Below are 15,271 nucleotides of genomic sequence, written 5' to 3'. Positions count from 1 at the left end.
GTCTCACACAGTTATGATTATCGTTACTCTACTTTAAACATTCTATGCATTTCACCACTGAATATAAGACACTCGGTGTATTTCACTTCTAAATATAAACACTCTGGTGCAAAGTACATGTTAACTAACTACGTGCTTGTAAATATGGCGTACTTATACATTTTTTCCAAACTTGTGCTCTCTCACAACCACAGGGTGCCACGGATGTGACGCTGACGCTCTGGACTGTTTTTGTGAAGGGGCCCTTCAGAGCCAAGTCAATGCAGCCATTGGCCCAGGGCCTAGACCCTTGTGAGTAGGAGAGTGAGGAAATGTGTGAAGTGAAAGCTAACACCGGTGGCATCCTGGCAAAGGCGCTTTCATCCCAATGATGCTTTATATATCAGGACAGTTTGATTTCAGGGATAAAAGTGGTGCTATTCATACTTGGGCACTGTGCATTCTGATTTCTGGGATAAAAGTGGTGCTATTCATACTTGGGCACTGTGCATTCTGGCACCACGAGGGCGAGCTGCAAATTGGGCAAAATGCATGTTTGCATTATTTCATTGTTGCTTTCCAATGTAGAAACATGTATTTTCTGGCATCAGCAGTGCCTTACCTGCTGAGGCAATCATGATTCTGGCATGACTTTGCTGCTTCTCATAAAGAGAATTATACAATTTGACTTGACATTGATTATTTGCATATCTACATGTAGGATACTTTTTATTTAATTAGAAATGAATGCTTAATTCAGAAGTGCTTAAGTAAACATGACAAAGGCCGCGGTATGCACCCGTTACAACGCAACTTTTATAACGCATGCTTTTACAACGCAATTTTTACAACGCATGATCCATTACAACGAATACCGTTACAACGCATTTTTTTACAACGCATATACCTTTACAACGCATACCATTACAACGTAAGTATAGGTAAGTAGGTTTTTTGGGTAAAGGGGTATTTTTAGGGTTCAGGGCTAGGTATGGGTTTTTGGGTAAAGGGGTATTTTTAGGGTTCAGGTCTAGGTTTGGGTTTTTGTGTAAAGGGGTATTTTTAGGGTTCAGGGCTAGGTATGGGTTTTTGGGTAAAGGGGTATTTTTAGGGTTCAGAACTAGGTTTGGGTTTTTGGGTAAAGGGGTATTTTTAGGGTTCAGGGCTAGGTATGGGTTTTTGTGTAAAGGGGTATTTTTAGGGTTCAGGGCTAGGTTTGGGTTTTTGGGTAAAGGGGTATTTTTAGGGTTCAGGGCTAGGTATGGGTTTTTGGGTAAAGGGGTATTTTTAGGGTTCAGGGCTAGGTATGGGTTTTTGGGTAAAGGGGTATTTTTAGGGTTCAGGGCTAGGTTTGGGTTTTTGGGTAAAGGGGTATTTTTAGGGTTCAGGGCTAGGTATGGGTTTTTGGGTAAAGGGGCATTTTTAGGGTTCAGGGCTAGGTTTGGGTTTTTGGGTAAAGGGGTATTTTTAGGGTTCAGGGCTAGGTATGGGTTTTTGGGTAAAGGGGTATTTTTAGGGTTCAGGGCTAGGTTTGGGTTTTTGGGTAAATGGGTATTTTTAGGGTTCAGGGCTAGGTATGGGTTTTTTGGTTTAAGGGGTATTTTAGGGTTCAGGGCTAGGTTTGGGTTTTTGGGTAAAGGGGTATTTTTAGGGTTCAGGGCTAGGTATGGGTTTTTGGGTAAAGGGGTATTTTTAGGGTTCAGGGCTAGGTTTGGGTTTTGGGGTAAAGGGGTATTTTTAGGGTTCAGGGCTAGGTATGGGTTTTTGGGTAAAGGGGGATTTTTAGGGTTCAGGGCTAGGTATGGGTTTTTGGGTAAAGGGGTATTTTTAGGGTTCAGGGCTAGGTTTGGGTTTTTGGGTAAAGGGGTATTTTTAGGGTTCAGGGCTAGGTTTGGGTTTTTGGGTAAAGGGGTATTTAAAAAAATTAAATTAAATTAAAAAAATTAAATTAAATTGAAATTAAATAAAATAAAAATATATTAAATTTAATAACTTACATTTAAAAAAAATTATATACTTACCTATACTTACGTTGTAATGGTATGCGTTGTAAAGGTATATGCGTTGTAAAAAAATGTGTTGTAATGGTATTCGTTGTAATGGATCCTGCGTTGTAAAAGTTGCGTTGTAAAAGCATGCGTTGTAATAGTATGCGTTATAACGTCATACATCCCAAAGGCCGCAGTCGGCTTGGATTAACATCCATTCACATTTTCAGAAAGAAAGGTGGGCTTTTAGATTAAGTTAACAAGCCTTTCCAGGTGCATGTGTTTCTCTGTGTTCTTTTCCAACTCGGAAAAAATAAGCTAAATAGTTCTCTTCACAGTGTCTGTTTGTTGCTAAAATCTGAATTGTAATAATTTGACATCTCTGGAGGAAGCCATGTTCAGGATGGTCCCGTTATTGCAATATATTATTCAAGTCCATTTGCCTAGGCTAGAATAAGGGAGCCTTTCATGCTCTCAGGATGTTATTGTTTGTAAAGGTACATAAACTGACTGACACTTCCTTTATTTCCTAGAGACACAAACATATTAATATGCAGTAAAGTGGGAGTTTACGAGATGTTACTTATTGGACTAATATTGTGTATTCGACCAGTTGTTGTCTAGCTCTAACCCTATCATGTCATTTCCCACTGTGTCCTGTGTGTGGCTTTTCTGCCTAAAACCCTATAAAAGATGATGCTTTTGGGATGTGTGCCAGGGCTTTCCGCACTTGCTTACCGAGCAGAATCTGTGCTAGTCTGTCATTTGATTTATACTTAGAGCTTTTTGCACATTCTTTGGAGGCAGACTCTGTATCAGTCATCTTGCTGAACTAGATTTTGGTTGTGGCTGCTTACTTACTTTGGAGGTTTACCTTATGTTGATTTTCTTGCATTATTTGACTTTGACCCTCTTAATTGTTTTAATTAGAGTATCACACACAAGGGTGTTCCTGAAATGGACTGCTGGTCTGTACACATGAGCTATGCAAAAACTACCATGGCTTGTTTGCATTACACACAAAGCACTACCATTGTGGCAGTACCTTTAATCTGACAGATACCGCTGATGTATGAGGACTGAACCTGCTCAATAAGTAACCTGTACCAATCCAATCACCCTAATTAGCAGCCCTTGCAACCTGAGTTAGTCATTTTGCAATCAGCAGCCTCCAGTCACAAGGAACAGCAGTGGCCCTTTTACCATCAGTTATTAGATCTGACAAGCAGGTACACTTGAGCAGCACTTCGAGCTGATTGGACTGTTTAGTATCATATTATTAGAAGCACACATCTTGCTGACCTTTTAACTTACACAGAATGTAACACATGTTGCATTCTGTAAGGGAAGTGACTCAGTGGGGCATCCCACATCCTAGAGATGAAGCAATGCTGCAGTCATGAGCAGGGCTGGCTCTAGGGTGGTGCGACAGTTACCACGGCACTGGGGGCTGACTTTCAGGTGGGGGCGCCCACGAGTCCGGAAGAGGATTCGGTAAACAACGTTTACCACGAAGTTTTGACAACGCGGTACCTTTACCACGCGGCCGTTACAACGCAAGTCGTTACCACGACTTGCGCTGGAGGGCGCTGTGGGATAAGGAATTTAATAAATTTATATTCCAACACCTTCCCTAGTATCCACGGGGACTGGTGTTGGAATATAAAATTATAAAAACCCTAAATCCGCGCCCTCCAACGCAAGTCGTGGTAACGACTTGTGTTGTAGCGGCCGCGTGCTAAAGGTATGCGTTGTTACAACCCGCGTTGTAACAACGTACATCCAGAGGATTCATTTTAAAGCTCTAGTCCTGGCCTTTAAGGCCCTCCACGACTCAGGGGCAAACTACATCAGGAAAAGAATTCAGCACTATGCCCCTCTACGCACCTTGCGGTCCTCGGTTCAAGGGCTAGCTACCATCCCGAAGTTTTCCCACTCCCATACGGGTGGCCGTTCTTTTCAAGTGGTGGCATCCCGGTTATGGAATAACCTACCTCTTTCTCTCAGACAGGTACAGAATCTTCTTGTTTTTAGGAGGAAACTAAAAACCTGGCTGTTTCAACATTAAACTAGCTCTCGTACTTTAGTGCACATTGTCTGTCACAGGGTTCTTCAGCGCAGGGACACTCCTGGGAGTATCCATGCGCTTTATAAGTACCTGGTAACATAACATAACATAACATAACAATTATTAGGGCTTATAATCACCTGCTGCCGCGTTCCCGGTCTCCAGCAATTTTCAGGCAGCAATAAAAATTTCAAAATAACTGTGGTGAATAAGATTCTTCCTAGAACAGATTGGAGTTTTGTCCAGTGGAAGTTTTGATTCATCGTAAGGTAGCGCAGAGGGTTAATATGCCTGCTGCAAAGAACTGAACCATGCAGATAACAAAGTGCATATAATGTAAATAGCTCAGTGGGTTACTGCTTTTGTTACTTGCACTTTATAAATTAAAATCCTAATACAAAACAGTGAGCTATTAACTGTCATCGAAGGGCTGCATGCAAAGTGCAAGGTATAGATAAGAGAATTATGTTTTTTTCCCCAGCTTTTCATTATCCTAATATTATGAAAAGGGTTCATTTGGCTGGAAATGAATTCCTCTTATTAAAGAGAACCCCCCCCCAACCATGGTGTTACTTTGTAAATTCTGAGTTTGTGCTTCTCCAGACCAAGCACTCAAACTATACTGCTTGTCTGTATGGATGCCATGTAACTCCTACATCTTGTAGTCCTCTGTCTTATGTAATTTTTTCCTATATACTGATTTACACATGTATGAGTGATTGTCTCTGTGTGATGTTAAGTGTTCTGACATCCTACACTGGTACGAGCCGCACTATAAAACTAATTAAATGCATCTGGGAGAACGTGGTTATGGAGACTTGAAGAGCACTTTAAAAGGGTGGTAGTAAGGGAATACGTGACGGAGGTGGTCATTAAGGGGCACCAACAAACATTGTCACACCGGGTGCCACCAGCCCTTAAGCCGGCCCTGGTCATGGATATTAGTCTGCCTACATCTATTCTTTCTGTGTCTGGCACACAATTTATTTAGAGGCACATTTATACATTTCTGCTTTAGAGAAATGCAGCTCCTGGCATTCCCTCAGACCCAAAAGTATTGTAACACTTCATTAGTTTACTGTAGAACTGCCTGAAAGCATTCCAGGCGATGTAGCCATTTGTAAAACAATGCTGTAATAAGCAAATGTATTGTTTACTAACATTTTCTTTGTGGGAGAACCTCTGTCTGAAACCAACTTAAGAATTGCAGCCTTCATCACTACTTTCACAAGCACTGCCCAATTTGGAGGAGTTCTGAAAGCTCTGGCAGGGCTGGTTTTAGTGCCCTGTGCGGTCCTACAGGGTGCCCAACCCAAGCCCTCCAAAAGAATACCAGAACCTTCTGCATATGCTAAACCATGCAGTATGGACACTATGTGCTTGGCAGTTACCCTATAAATGTCAGGAATTAAAGTAGCCCTATTGGGCAGAAGGCCCTTCCTTTTGTGTTCCCTACTTGATTTGCGAAACGTGTTGATACTGCACCTGGCCAAAAATGAACACAGCAGCGCTCATGTCTGACAAGGTTTTCATCATCTTTTAAAGAAGAGAGCTGGGTGTTGAAAGAAAGGAAGTACAGCACCTAGGAAATTTAAAATGTGTGTTAAAAATTGCTATAGCCAATAGCGAAGCAGTGGTCAATGAACCGTTCAAAATATCATCACTTCTTCAGGCCCATATATAGAACAGGTAGCCAAGTTGTAATGGATGGTTATGGAGGAGCAAGAAGGAACGCTTCCACCACACCATGGCAGCACATACTCACCCAGGTGAAGTGATATGTACCACAAGTGAAGTTCTGAGCCTGCAGTACCCTCCACTCTGCACCATTTGAGTACTAAATCCACACCTCTATGGCTCTCAAGAACCTATGGGCAATTTAATTTGCAGTATATGCTGTGTGAGGTGTGAGATGTGGCGCTGCGGCGAGAGTGGCTGAATTTGGAGCGCGGAGCTCACGGTTCGATCACCGGCGACAGCTCAGCATCATGCGTCTCTGGGCAATAGCTCACTTAATCACCCTGACGGCCCCCCCAACGCCTCGATACCCTTAGGGGTGATAAGTACGTGTTTTACAAATGCGTAATTATTATTATTATGTTAAAAACATACTTACATAACCTGGGACTACTCACATTGCTATTACGTTAACAGATTAAGCTGGGAACCGTGGCGCAAATTCACTGCCCGTGGGACAGGACAAAGTAGGGTGCCCACCTCACAGCAGTTTAGTAGAAAAGTGCCTCTGGTCCTGAACGTTCTGCCTAAAATTCATTGGTTCAGGTCTAATTAGTCCAATAGAACAAAACAAAACTACAAGAATTCATTAGGTAGCCACGCCGAACAGTGTCCCTAATGTCCTTGAAGGAGGTGGTCACTCTAGGACATATCTGTATCCAGGGCCATCTTAGCATCATAGGCCCCCGGGCAAAGCAGTGCACTGGGCTGTGCCTACACAGCCACTCACAGGAATAAAAATGTTTAAAGGAAAATGTGTGTTAAATTCTGGTCTGCATGAGGCCCCTACGTTTGTGGGGCCCGGGGCAACTGCCCAGCGTGCCCATGCGTTAGGATGGCACTGGCCGTATCTCTTGCCAGTATCACACAGGATTAACTTCATAGAGTGTCCGAGACCTCCTGGTACTATGAGGACGCAGCAGAATGATACTGTCTGACCCTGTGAAAAGTGGCACTCTCTGATGCTTGTAGGGGCATACTAGGCATAGCACCTCCTGGCACTAGGGAGCTACAATTGATAGCAAAAGTAGAGCCCTTGTTATCTACAATGAAAATACTTGGACTGGAAAAAGGGTCAATGCTTTACATCAGCTTAGATAGGCATGTGTGGATGATGTGCAAAAATAGATGGAAGCAAGCTTTCTGGCCCTGAACAGGGCAAATATCAACATTCTGGTAATAGCCCTCTCGTCTCCGAGCACCCCTTCTGTCCTGTGACCAGGGCAACTGGAATTATGCGCCACAGAAGGACCAAATTATGCAACAGGGCTGACTACATTATGCAACAATAAGTCAACCTTTGCAAAGGGTCTACCCACTGTGTGGCAACACGTGTCACCACATTTTTAGTAACGTTAGATCTGACTGGGCAAGAAACAAACATTTTTTGTCAAAATGTGCAGATTATGCTGCAGGTTGTGCATTATGTGGTACATCCATAATTATGTGGAAAAGTCACAGCTGCAAAATCACATATGGATATGAACCAGAGAACTAGGGGCCTAATTTATGAGGCCGTGCGTCACTTTTACGCCGGCGGTGCGTGACGCACCAGCAGCGTAAAAAATGTGCCTTGTTGCGCCATATTTACAAAGTGACGCATCTAGGTAGATGCGTCACTTTGTAAACCCCTTCGCTACATTATACCTAGGCCAGGTATAATGTATGCAGGGGGGGCGTTGTGATGCAAGAAAGGGTCATAGAAGTGACGCAGTGAAATCTATAAGATTTCATTGCGCCACTTCTAGGACACAAATGCGTCAATTTCTTACGCCTGCCTCACAGCAGGCGTAGACTGACGCAGGCCCTTTCCCATGGGGCTTGCCCCATGAGAAAGGACTCATTGCTGGAGTTGCGTCACTTTTGTGACACACTCCAGCAATGCGTCACTTTTGCACCATAAAGATACGTCAGAAATACTGACGTATCTGTAACTCCTTGCGCCATGATGCGTCATACTGTAAATATGACGAATCATTGGTGTCACAAGGAGGGCGCAGTGAAAAGTGACGCATCGCTGTTTTCACGCAGCGATGCGTCACTTTTCATAAATGAGGCCCTAGGGATGGGGGTACTCTGACTTCAACCACTAAGATAATTAACGTGTGAGTAACAGACAATCTTCTTTTTAGGGCTCAGATTTGATATTCTTATAATTACTGTATTTCCATCTACATATAGTTAAAACCGTAATCTTTTTTTCATAATTCCAGAAACAGAATGATGCATCTAGTACAGGTGGGAGTGCCACTGTCGCAGGACGACTTCAATGTAATCTAAAGCCAGCTTCCAGTTGAGACTTCTCAGGGTGCCCAATAATTCAAAATGGGCAGCTAATATTGACCCCGCTTCGACCCTGCAAAGCTATGACAGTAAGTGCCACATAAAATTGGCCAATATTATTATTAATTATCCCTTCACCTTGATTTGAGACTTGAGGCAGGAGAGAACAAAAAGTACCACACATTGCAGCCTGGCATATACCCAAAGAAATCACTATCTTAGTTGCAGAGCTTAATTTGTAAAAATCGAAGCACCAGGGTGCTCGTCAGGAGCCCAAAGCAGCTTGCATTGCCCATTGCCCCTGCCAGCGCTGCTAATGACTGTACCAGCACAACTGCTAACCATCTCACTCCTAAAAATCTGACATACAGACTATTCCAGGCCGCTAAAAGCTACAGGAATGGCTCAGGCAGCAGGTATTTGTCATTTTTAGTTTATATTAAATCATTACATAACTGTTGTGGTGCTCATTTCAAAACCAACAAACAGCGCCCCATGTGGCCGACTGCCATAAGAGCCAGTGTTGACTATTAAGTGCTGGTGCTGAGCACCAGAAACCACTGGCACAAATTAAGCACTGGTTCAAAAGAAATACAATTTATTTGTGATGCTTTTCACATTATTGTAATTTTATTCGAAACAGTACATTCACCGCACATCCTGCCAGTAAGAAACGGGACACCCTAGCCGGAGTGCGGTTGCAAGATCCCTCTATGCCGGCCTGAGAGTATGCAGTCCTCCTTGGGCTTTCCTTAAATCATTTGTTTTGTGTGTTTTAGTGCAATTAGTTCAAATGACACAAACCAAGACTACAACTCCCAGAATTCAAAGATTTGTCAAATGATAGGCTCGTGTTGCGAATGCAGTGTCCAGCAGGCCAAGGCATGCTTTGGGTTCAGGCTGGTCACTGCTGCAATCTGAAAGATCAAACCCACAGCTCAAGTAGGGTACACTGCAATGGAACCAGTGTGAGCCATCCAGCTGAGCATCTTTCAAGGAAAAACAAGAAAACACTGAGAGTCCGTAAAAAGACGATACACAGAAGTACTCACATCACTTCCAAGCGAGCCATCCGGGAATCGTTCCCGCCCAAGGAAATGATCTCACATGTATAGTCTCCGATGTCGCCCGACCAGGTCTGGCTGATGAGTAGTGAGCCATCTTGATCCAACACAATCCTGGAACTACTTGCTGGATTGAGAAGCAGGTTGTCTTTCTTCCAAACAAACCTGAGGGTCAAAAAATATAAAAGGTGGTTGCACAGTATGCCATCAGAACACACAAAGTAAGCAAAAGATGTTATAGTGTTTTTTCTGCTCTAACAACTCCATACTCACAATCACACCACCTTTCTGTTCTCTTCCTTTTCAATTTCTTTTAGGAACAAGTTCATGAGTAACAAAGGCCAGGCCTGGTAAATTATTATTAAATGTTAATTTGCACAACGGTGCTCCTTACCAGCATATTACATAGCATGATGTAAAATAGCTATTGAGATTAATAACTGAACAACCAATACAATAAACATGAGGCTGATAACATTTATAAATGCTCGTTAGATAGGGATCAAACTATTTTATTACAAAAAGTGGAGATTTTATGTTGTAAAATGCTTTGGGTTTTTGTAATGCTCATTTCATTCTGGATAATAACTACTTAGTCTACCATAATTACCATTATTCTGATACATACGGTTTATGTACTGATTGTAAATAATAAATACATTTTACCGTAAAATACCAACAGCTGTGTGTGTCTGCTATTCATACATATGAATATAATCCCGGATAATAAGAGTTTCTCTGGCAGGGTTGTCTGACTCATAACAATATGAATCATGGAGAAGAGTGAGAGACAACAGCCTGTTCTCCTTGTCGCTGAAGGGGTACGACCAGTATCAGGGCAGAGGGAGGAGGGGGACGTTGACGGACGATGTAGGGAAAAATAAAATAAAAGAAAAAAACACACATTGCGCTTGCCACATCGCTGACTCTGTGCTTCTTCGGCTGCATTACACAAGCTCCCAGCCTTCTCTGTGGCCAATCCTGACACTGCTCTCATGCATGACAGCAGCATCAGGATTCGTCTGAGCGCCCTCGATTCCCTCTCCCAGAGGGACTGGGAGCCTGTGACTGCATGTCTTCAACCCAGCAATGCAGCTTGGGTTGGAGACGTGCAGTGCGCATGTAGGTTTGGCCGTCCTGCGATGGCCGGCCAAACCGACATGCGCACTGACAGCAGTGTAGAAGCACTCCCCCTCCAGCCTGTCATCGTTCATCCCCGCCGAAGACTTGTTTAAAAAATAAAACTATTATAAACCTGTGTTATTATTATTTTATTTTCTGAGTTTTGCTAGTATTGGGGGGGGGGGGGGGGGGGTTGGTGGGGCGCTCCTCTGCCACAGTGGGTACGACACGTATTTCTCCATGGGGGTGAAGAGGCCTAATTTAGCACCATCCCTAAATCAGGAGTTTCACAAATAAAGAGCATATTACATTTTATGATTCTGCATAAATGGATCATGCAATGGCGTTTTTCAAGAGTATTTGCTCTTTAAAAATACATATTTAACCATTAGCAGGATGCAGATTAAAGTTGTGCAATAATATAAAATCATACTGAAGAGGCCTCGTGTCTATTAAGACTGTAGTTTGCATGTGTAAAATAAAATATTTGTAACATGCAATCCGGGACTATAAACAATGATTTTCTGATTTGAATTTCGCACTAATGTGGTAATAAAGTGGACTGTAACAAAGAATGCAAGAATGTGCCTTTATTAATTGCTATATATGTGAGTATTTATATGTATCTATATATGTATAGATATATATATATATTTATGAATAGATAGATCGATAGATAGATAGATAAATAGATAGACAGATAGAGCAAGAATTCTGCCCTTTGGATTCTCTTACAAATCTGGCCACCTTGTTCATGATCTGTAATCAGGCATAAAAGTGAAATAGTTGTATTTGTTGTTGGTAACTGTTAGAAATGGGGGTCTCTAGTTGGCGGAAGTAGGTATCTTTGTCCTAGTAGGGATCCTTGCTTCTAGTCAGGGTAAGGGGGATACACAGTCTAGATAACCCCTGCTCACGCACTTGGTAGCTTGGCACGAGCAGACAGGCTTATCCCAAAGGCAACGTGTTAAGTATTTGTACTCAAAAGACACATTAATACAATGATAACACCACAAATGGATACCACACCAGTTTAGAAAAATAAAGTAGCTTTACCTAAACTTAACAAACACTCCAACATAGAGGTAATAAGATATGACTTTAGAACCGTTATTGCAAAAATAAAGCTTGTGGAAAACAATTAGCTCCACATGGGGCTATTGCGATGTTGTGAAAGCAATACATCCAAAGTAAGGCGCCAATTGCGAGGTGTCGGGCATGGAGTCACACGGACTCCTAAACAAACAGTACCTTGGAAAAGAAGTCTATGATGATGCACAATGTCGTGGAGGTGAGGCATCGTGCCGAGGTCGAAGCTGGCTCCCTGGCTGCAATTGAGAGGTGAGGCGTCGTGTCTGCGAGGAGGCGACGTGTTGAATCCAGGACAGGGGAAGTCAGTTGCATCAGCGGTGAGGTGTCAGTTCCAGCGACGGTGTGAAGTCAGCAAGTTTGTGGAGTCACCCTCAGTGGTTATTCGCGCTGTGATCACAGGATGCAGGCGCTGGGGATGACGGAGTCAGTGCGAGCACTGTCGCCGAGAAATGCCAATAAATGCAGGCGTCAACAGGCGTCAAAGCCAGGCGGTGTGTCGTGGACTTCACGAGTGGTGCCCCTGGCCTAGGTGCAGGTCGCGGCATCGCTGACGGCGTCGGAGACAGGTTTTCTTACTTCTTTTAGGTTTGTTCCAGCACCAAACAGCAGGAACAACCTCCAGGGGCCCAAAACTGGAATAGGCACCTCCTGGAAGGTCAGAACTCTCAGCAATAGAGTTCAGGGGAGCTGGGGTGAAGTCTTTGTGTCACTGAGAATTCAGAACAGGAGGCCAGCACACACAGGCCCTTAGAGAGTTTCCTTCAAGCAGGTTCAAAGCTAAGTTACAGTCTATGACCTTTCCTTGGCAGAACCAGCAACTGCAGGCCAATCCCACACAGCACACAGCAAAAGGGGCAGTACTTCTCCTCACAGCTCTCCAGCTCTTCTCCCTAGCAAAGGTTCCTCTTGAGTCCAGAAGTGATCTAAAGTTCTGAGGTTTAAGGTCCACTACTTATACCTCATTTTGTCTTTGTTCTTCTTTGTGCAAGGGTCTATGAGCCCAGTCCAAACCAGTTCTGTCCTCACTGGTGCAGAATGACCACTTTGTGCAAGGGAGACAGGCCCTATTCAGGTGCAAGGAAATCTCCTCCCACTACTCTAAATACAGCTAAGGTGTATTCAGCTCAGCTCTGAGTCATCCAAGAAGAGCCAGGTACACCTCAACCCCCCCCCAGTGGCTGTCTACAGTAAATGTCCATCCCAAGCCCCTGTCATTCCAAAACCAGACAGTCAATACACAAACAGGCAGAGGCAAACAAAATAGTTAGACAAGAAAATGCATCCTTTCTAAAAGTGGCATTTTCAAGCACACAATTTAAAATGTAATGTATTTTAAAATGTAAAATGTAATGTAATTTAAAATGTAATGTAGTATACTTGTAAAACCCATCTTTACTAAAAGATGTGTTATTAAATGCTGAATTCATGGAGCCTAAACTTTATTTCTCTATCTTGTCCCAATGGCAAGTTATACCTGTAAGATGGTACAAAGTATCCCCATGTTATCCTATGGGGCAGATAGTGAAAAACAAAATTGACAGTATTTCATCATCAGGACAGGTCAAACAGACCAGTACATGTCCTACCTTTCACATAAACTGCACCCTGCCCGTGGGTGTACATTGGCCTACCTGAGAGGTGTCTTACATGTAAGAAAAGGGAATGTTAGGGCCTGGCAAGTGGGTGTACTTACCAGGTTGCCATGGCAGTTTAAAACTGCACACAGTCACTGCAGTAGCAGTGTCTGAGATACCTTTTCAGGGCTACTCATGTGGGTGGCATAATCAGTACTGCAGGCCCACTAGTAGCATTTGATATACAGGCCCTGGCACACTCAGTGGACTTTACTAGGGACTTATCAGTAAATCAAATATGCCAATCAGGGAGAACCAATTGTAATAACAATTTACACAGGGAGCACTTGCACTTTGACACTAATCAGCAGTGGCAAAGTACCCAAAGCATCTAAGCCAGTGAAAACTAAATCCAGCCCAGCATAAAAAATACAGGGGGCAGAGGCAAAAAATTATGGGAAACCACACCAAAGATGCCAAGTCTAACAGTAACTATGTGCATTGTAGATTTCCTAGTTGTAGAGGCCTTGCCAAAATGCATATGTGCTAATTGACAAGAAGTTTGGTCTGCGTTCACACTAACATGAGATAGTGGATACTATTGGCGAGCCCAGCAAAGCATCCTGCTTGCATATGATGTTGTTTGCATATGAGTTCTGACGCAGGGTGATGGTTCCCTGCATGCCGTAGCTGTGTAGCATCAGCAAAAGAAAAAAAAGTACACTGATGCGGTTGTCATTCTCTAGGTGCATATCTGCTTAATGACAAATATGCGTGCATCACCACACACGCACTTAGGAAATGATGTAGCTGCTATTTTTTTAATTAACTGATTGAAGCTGGTGAACATCACTTGAATTTGTAAAAAAAAGTTATTTTAGAGGGACCTTGGCGGAGTCATGCGATGAGGCAAAAAAACTCTGCTGCACTCCACAAAGTTCCGCGAGCTGCAGAGTGCGGTAAGTCGCGTTGATTTTTCACGCTGGGAGAATCAGCAGTACCTCCAACCCCACCGCTCTTAACTGCGGCCACATGCATTGCCAGCAACCCCCCCCCAACACTCACCCTGCTCTTTGATCAGGCCGCTGCGGGCGGCAAGCGCAGGGGCTGCCACGGTCGGCCTAAGGCCTAGCTACGCCACTGGAATTCAATAGAATTAATGGCCAGTTGAGGAACTGAGTTTCATATATTTTGTCAATGCATAAAAAGGCTGTACCTATACTTTTATCAAACTTACAGCAGTGGAACGGGGATGGAAGTAACTTGAGTGAGGTTAGCGAAAAAGTCAGAGACCTGCAGAGACCTGTTTGACTCAGAAGATTTCTTTCCGGTGTACCTCAAACTTAAAGCAGCCAAAAGTTATAACATGATCATCTGTAACAGATTTGCATTTTGCAAAGGCACATACAATCTACGCATGTGCTTGTAGCGGGTATAATGAAAATAAAGTGCATGAATTTCACAAAGTTGAGAATCGCATCTGGAGAAGAACTGTGCATTTGGAGAAGAAGTTTGCAGTGTCACTAGTGGCTTGACCAGTGCTTAATTTGAGCCGGTGGTTTCTGGTGCTCAACACCGGTGCTTCATCATCAACACAGGTGCTTTTCATGAGCAACAGTTAAGGACACATTAAATTATGGTAGGCACTGGAAAATTACGTGATTTGCCCAGAATCACAGGATGTTGACCAGATGCCGAGACTCAAACCTGGTTCCCCAGTTCTGAGGTCGGCAACTCTGGCCCTTACACCACATCCGCTCCCCACTCTCATGGTTAGGAATTGGTTCTATTTTAGGCGGTGCTAACAGGAGAAATGGGCTGGAGCAAGCTACTTCCTGACAACACTTTTTTAAAATTAACCACATGGCTCGACCTAAGTATCCTTCCAGCATAGTAGTTTCGCATAGGGGGCTTTCAGCCCTCAAGACCACGCCCTAGATTTCTTAGTTTACTATTTTACCTACTCCACTCAAGGATGGAGCTTTCACTATATATATATGGAGGGTTCAGAACCATACCCATTTTGCATACGTGTTTCTGTGTCAATGGCAAACAGACAGGTTAATAGGACTTGGGCCTTAGAAGGGTGCTGGAACTACAGAGAGCGAGTGTAGCATTGCAGTACAGCACCATACAAAAGCAAACTACTTTCTAGGAATGTCAGGGTGCATGGCCTTCCCCAACCCTGTCTTCTAGCACATATGCATGCAGAGTGGTAAGCAGCTGGAGCCGCAACTCACTTGCCATATTACCCAGTCACTCACCTGGTTCTTCTTCCCCTCTCCTGCACTTTCCCTGCGATCACTAGCTCTTCCGAGGCCCAACCTTTTGCAATATTAGACGGTAAGTTATGAAAGTGCAAGG

The 15,271-nt window shown here is 43.5% G+C and overlaps 1 protein-coding gene across 2 annotated transcripts in view; it reads right to left on the bottom strand.

Moving 5' to 3' along the window:
• SDK1 (sidekick cell adhesion molecule 1) overlaps positions 1-15,271 on the bottom strand; it is a 2,171,476-nt gene that overhangs the window by 599,089 nt on the left and 1,557,116 nt on the right. For both annotated transcript variants that reach the window (XM_078665001.1, XM_078665002.1), the window contains exon 13: positions 9,108-9,284. In XM_078665001.1, coding sequence (XP_078521127.1) covers positions 9,108-9,284 — 177 coding nt within the window. The remainder of the gene's footprint in view (positions 1-9,107; positions 9,285-15,271) is intronic.

This window comes from Lissotriton helveticus, chromosome 10 (genome assembly GCF_964261635.1).
Source record: "Lissotriton helveticus chromosome 10, aLisHel1.1, whole genome shotgun sequence".
Classification (NCBI taxonomy): domain Eukaryota; kingdom Metazoa; phylum Chordata; class Amphibia; order Caudata; family Salamandridae; genus Lissotriton; species Lissotriton helveticus.
Note: the sequence above shows the minus strand (reverse complement) of the source record. Positions and strands in the feature narration are given on the sequence as shown.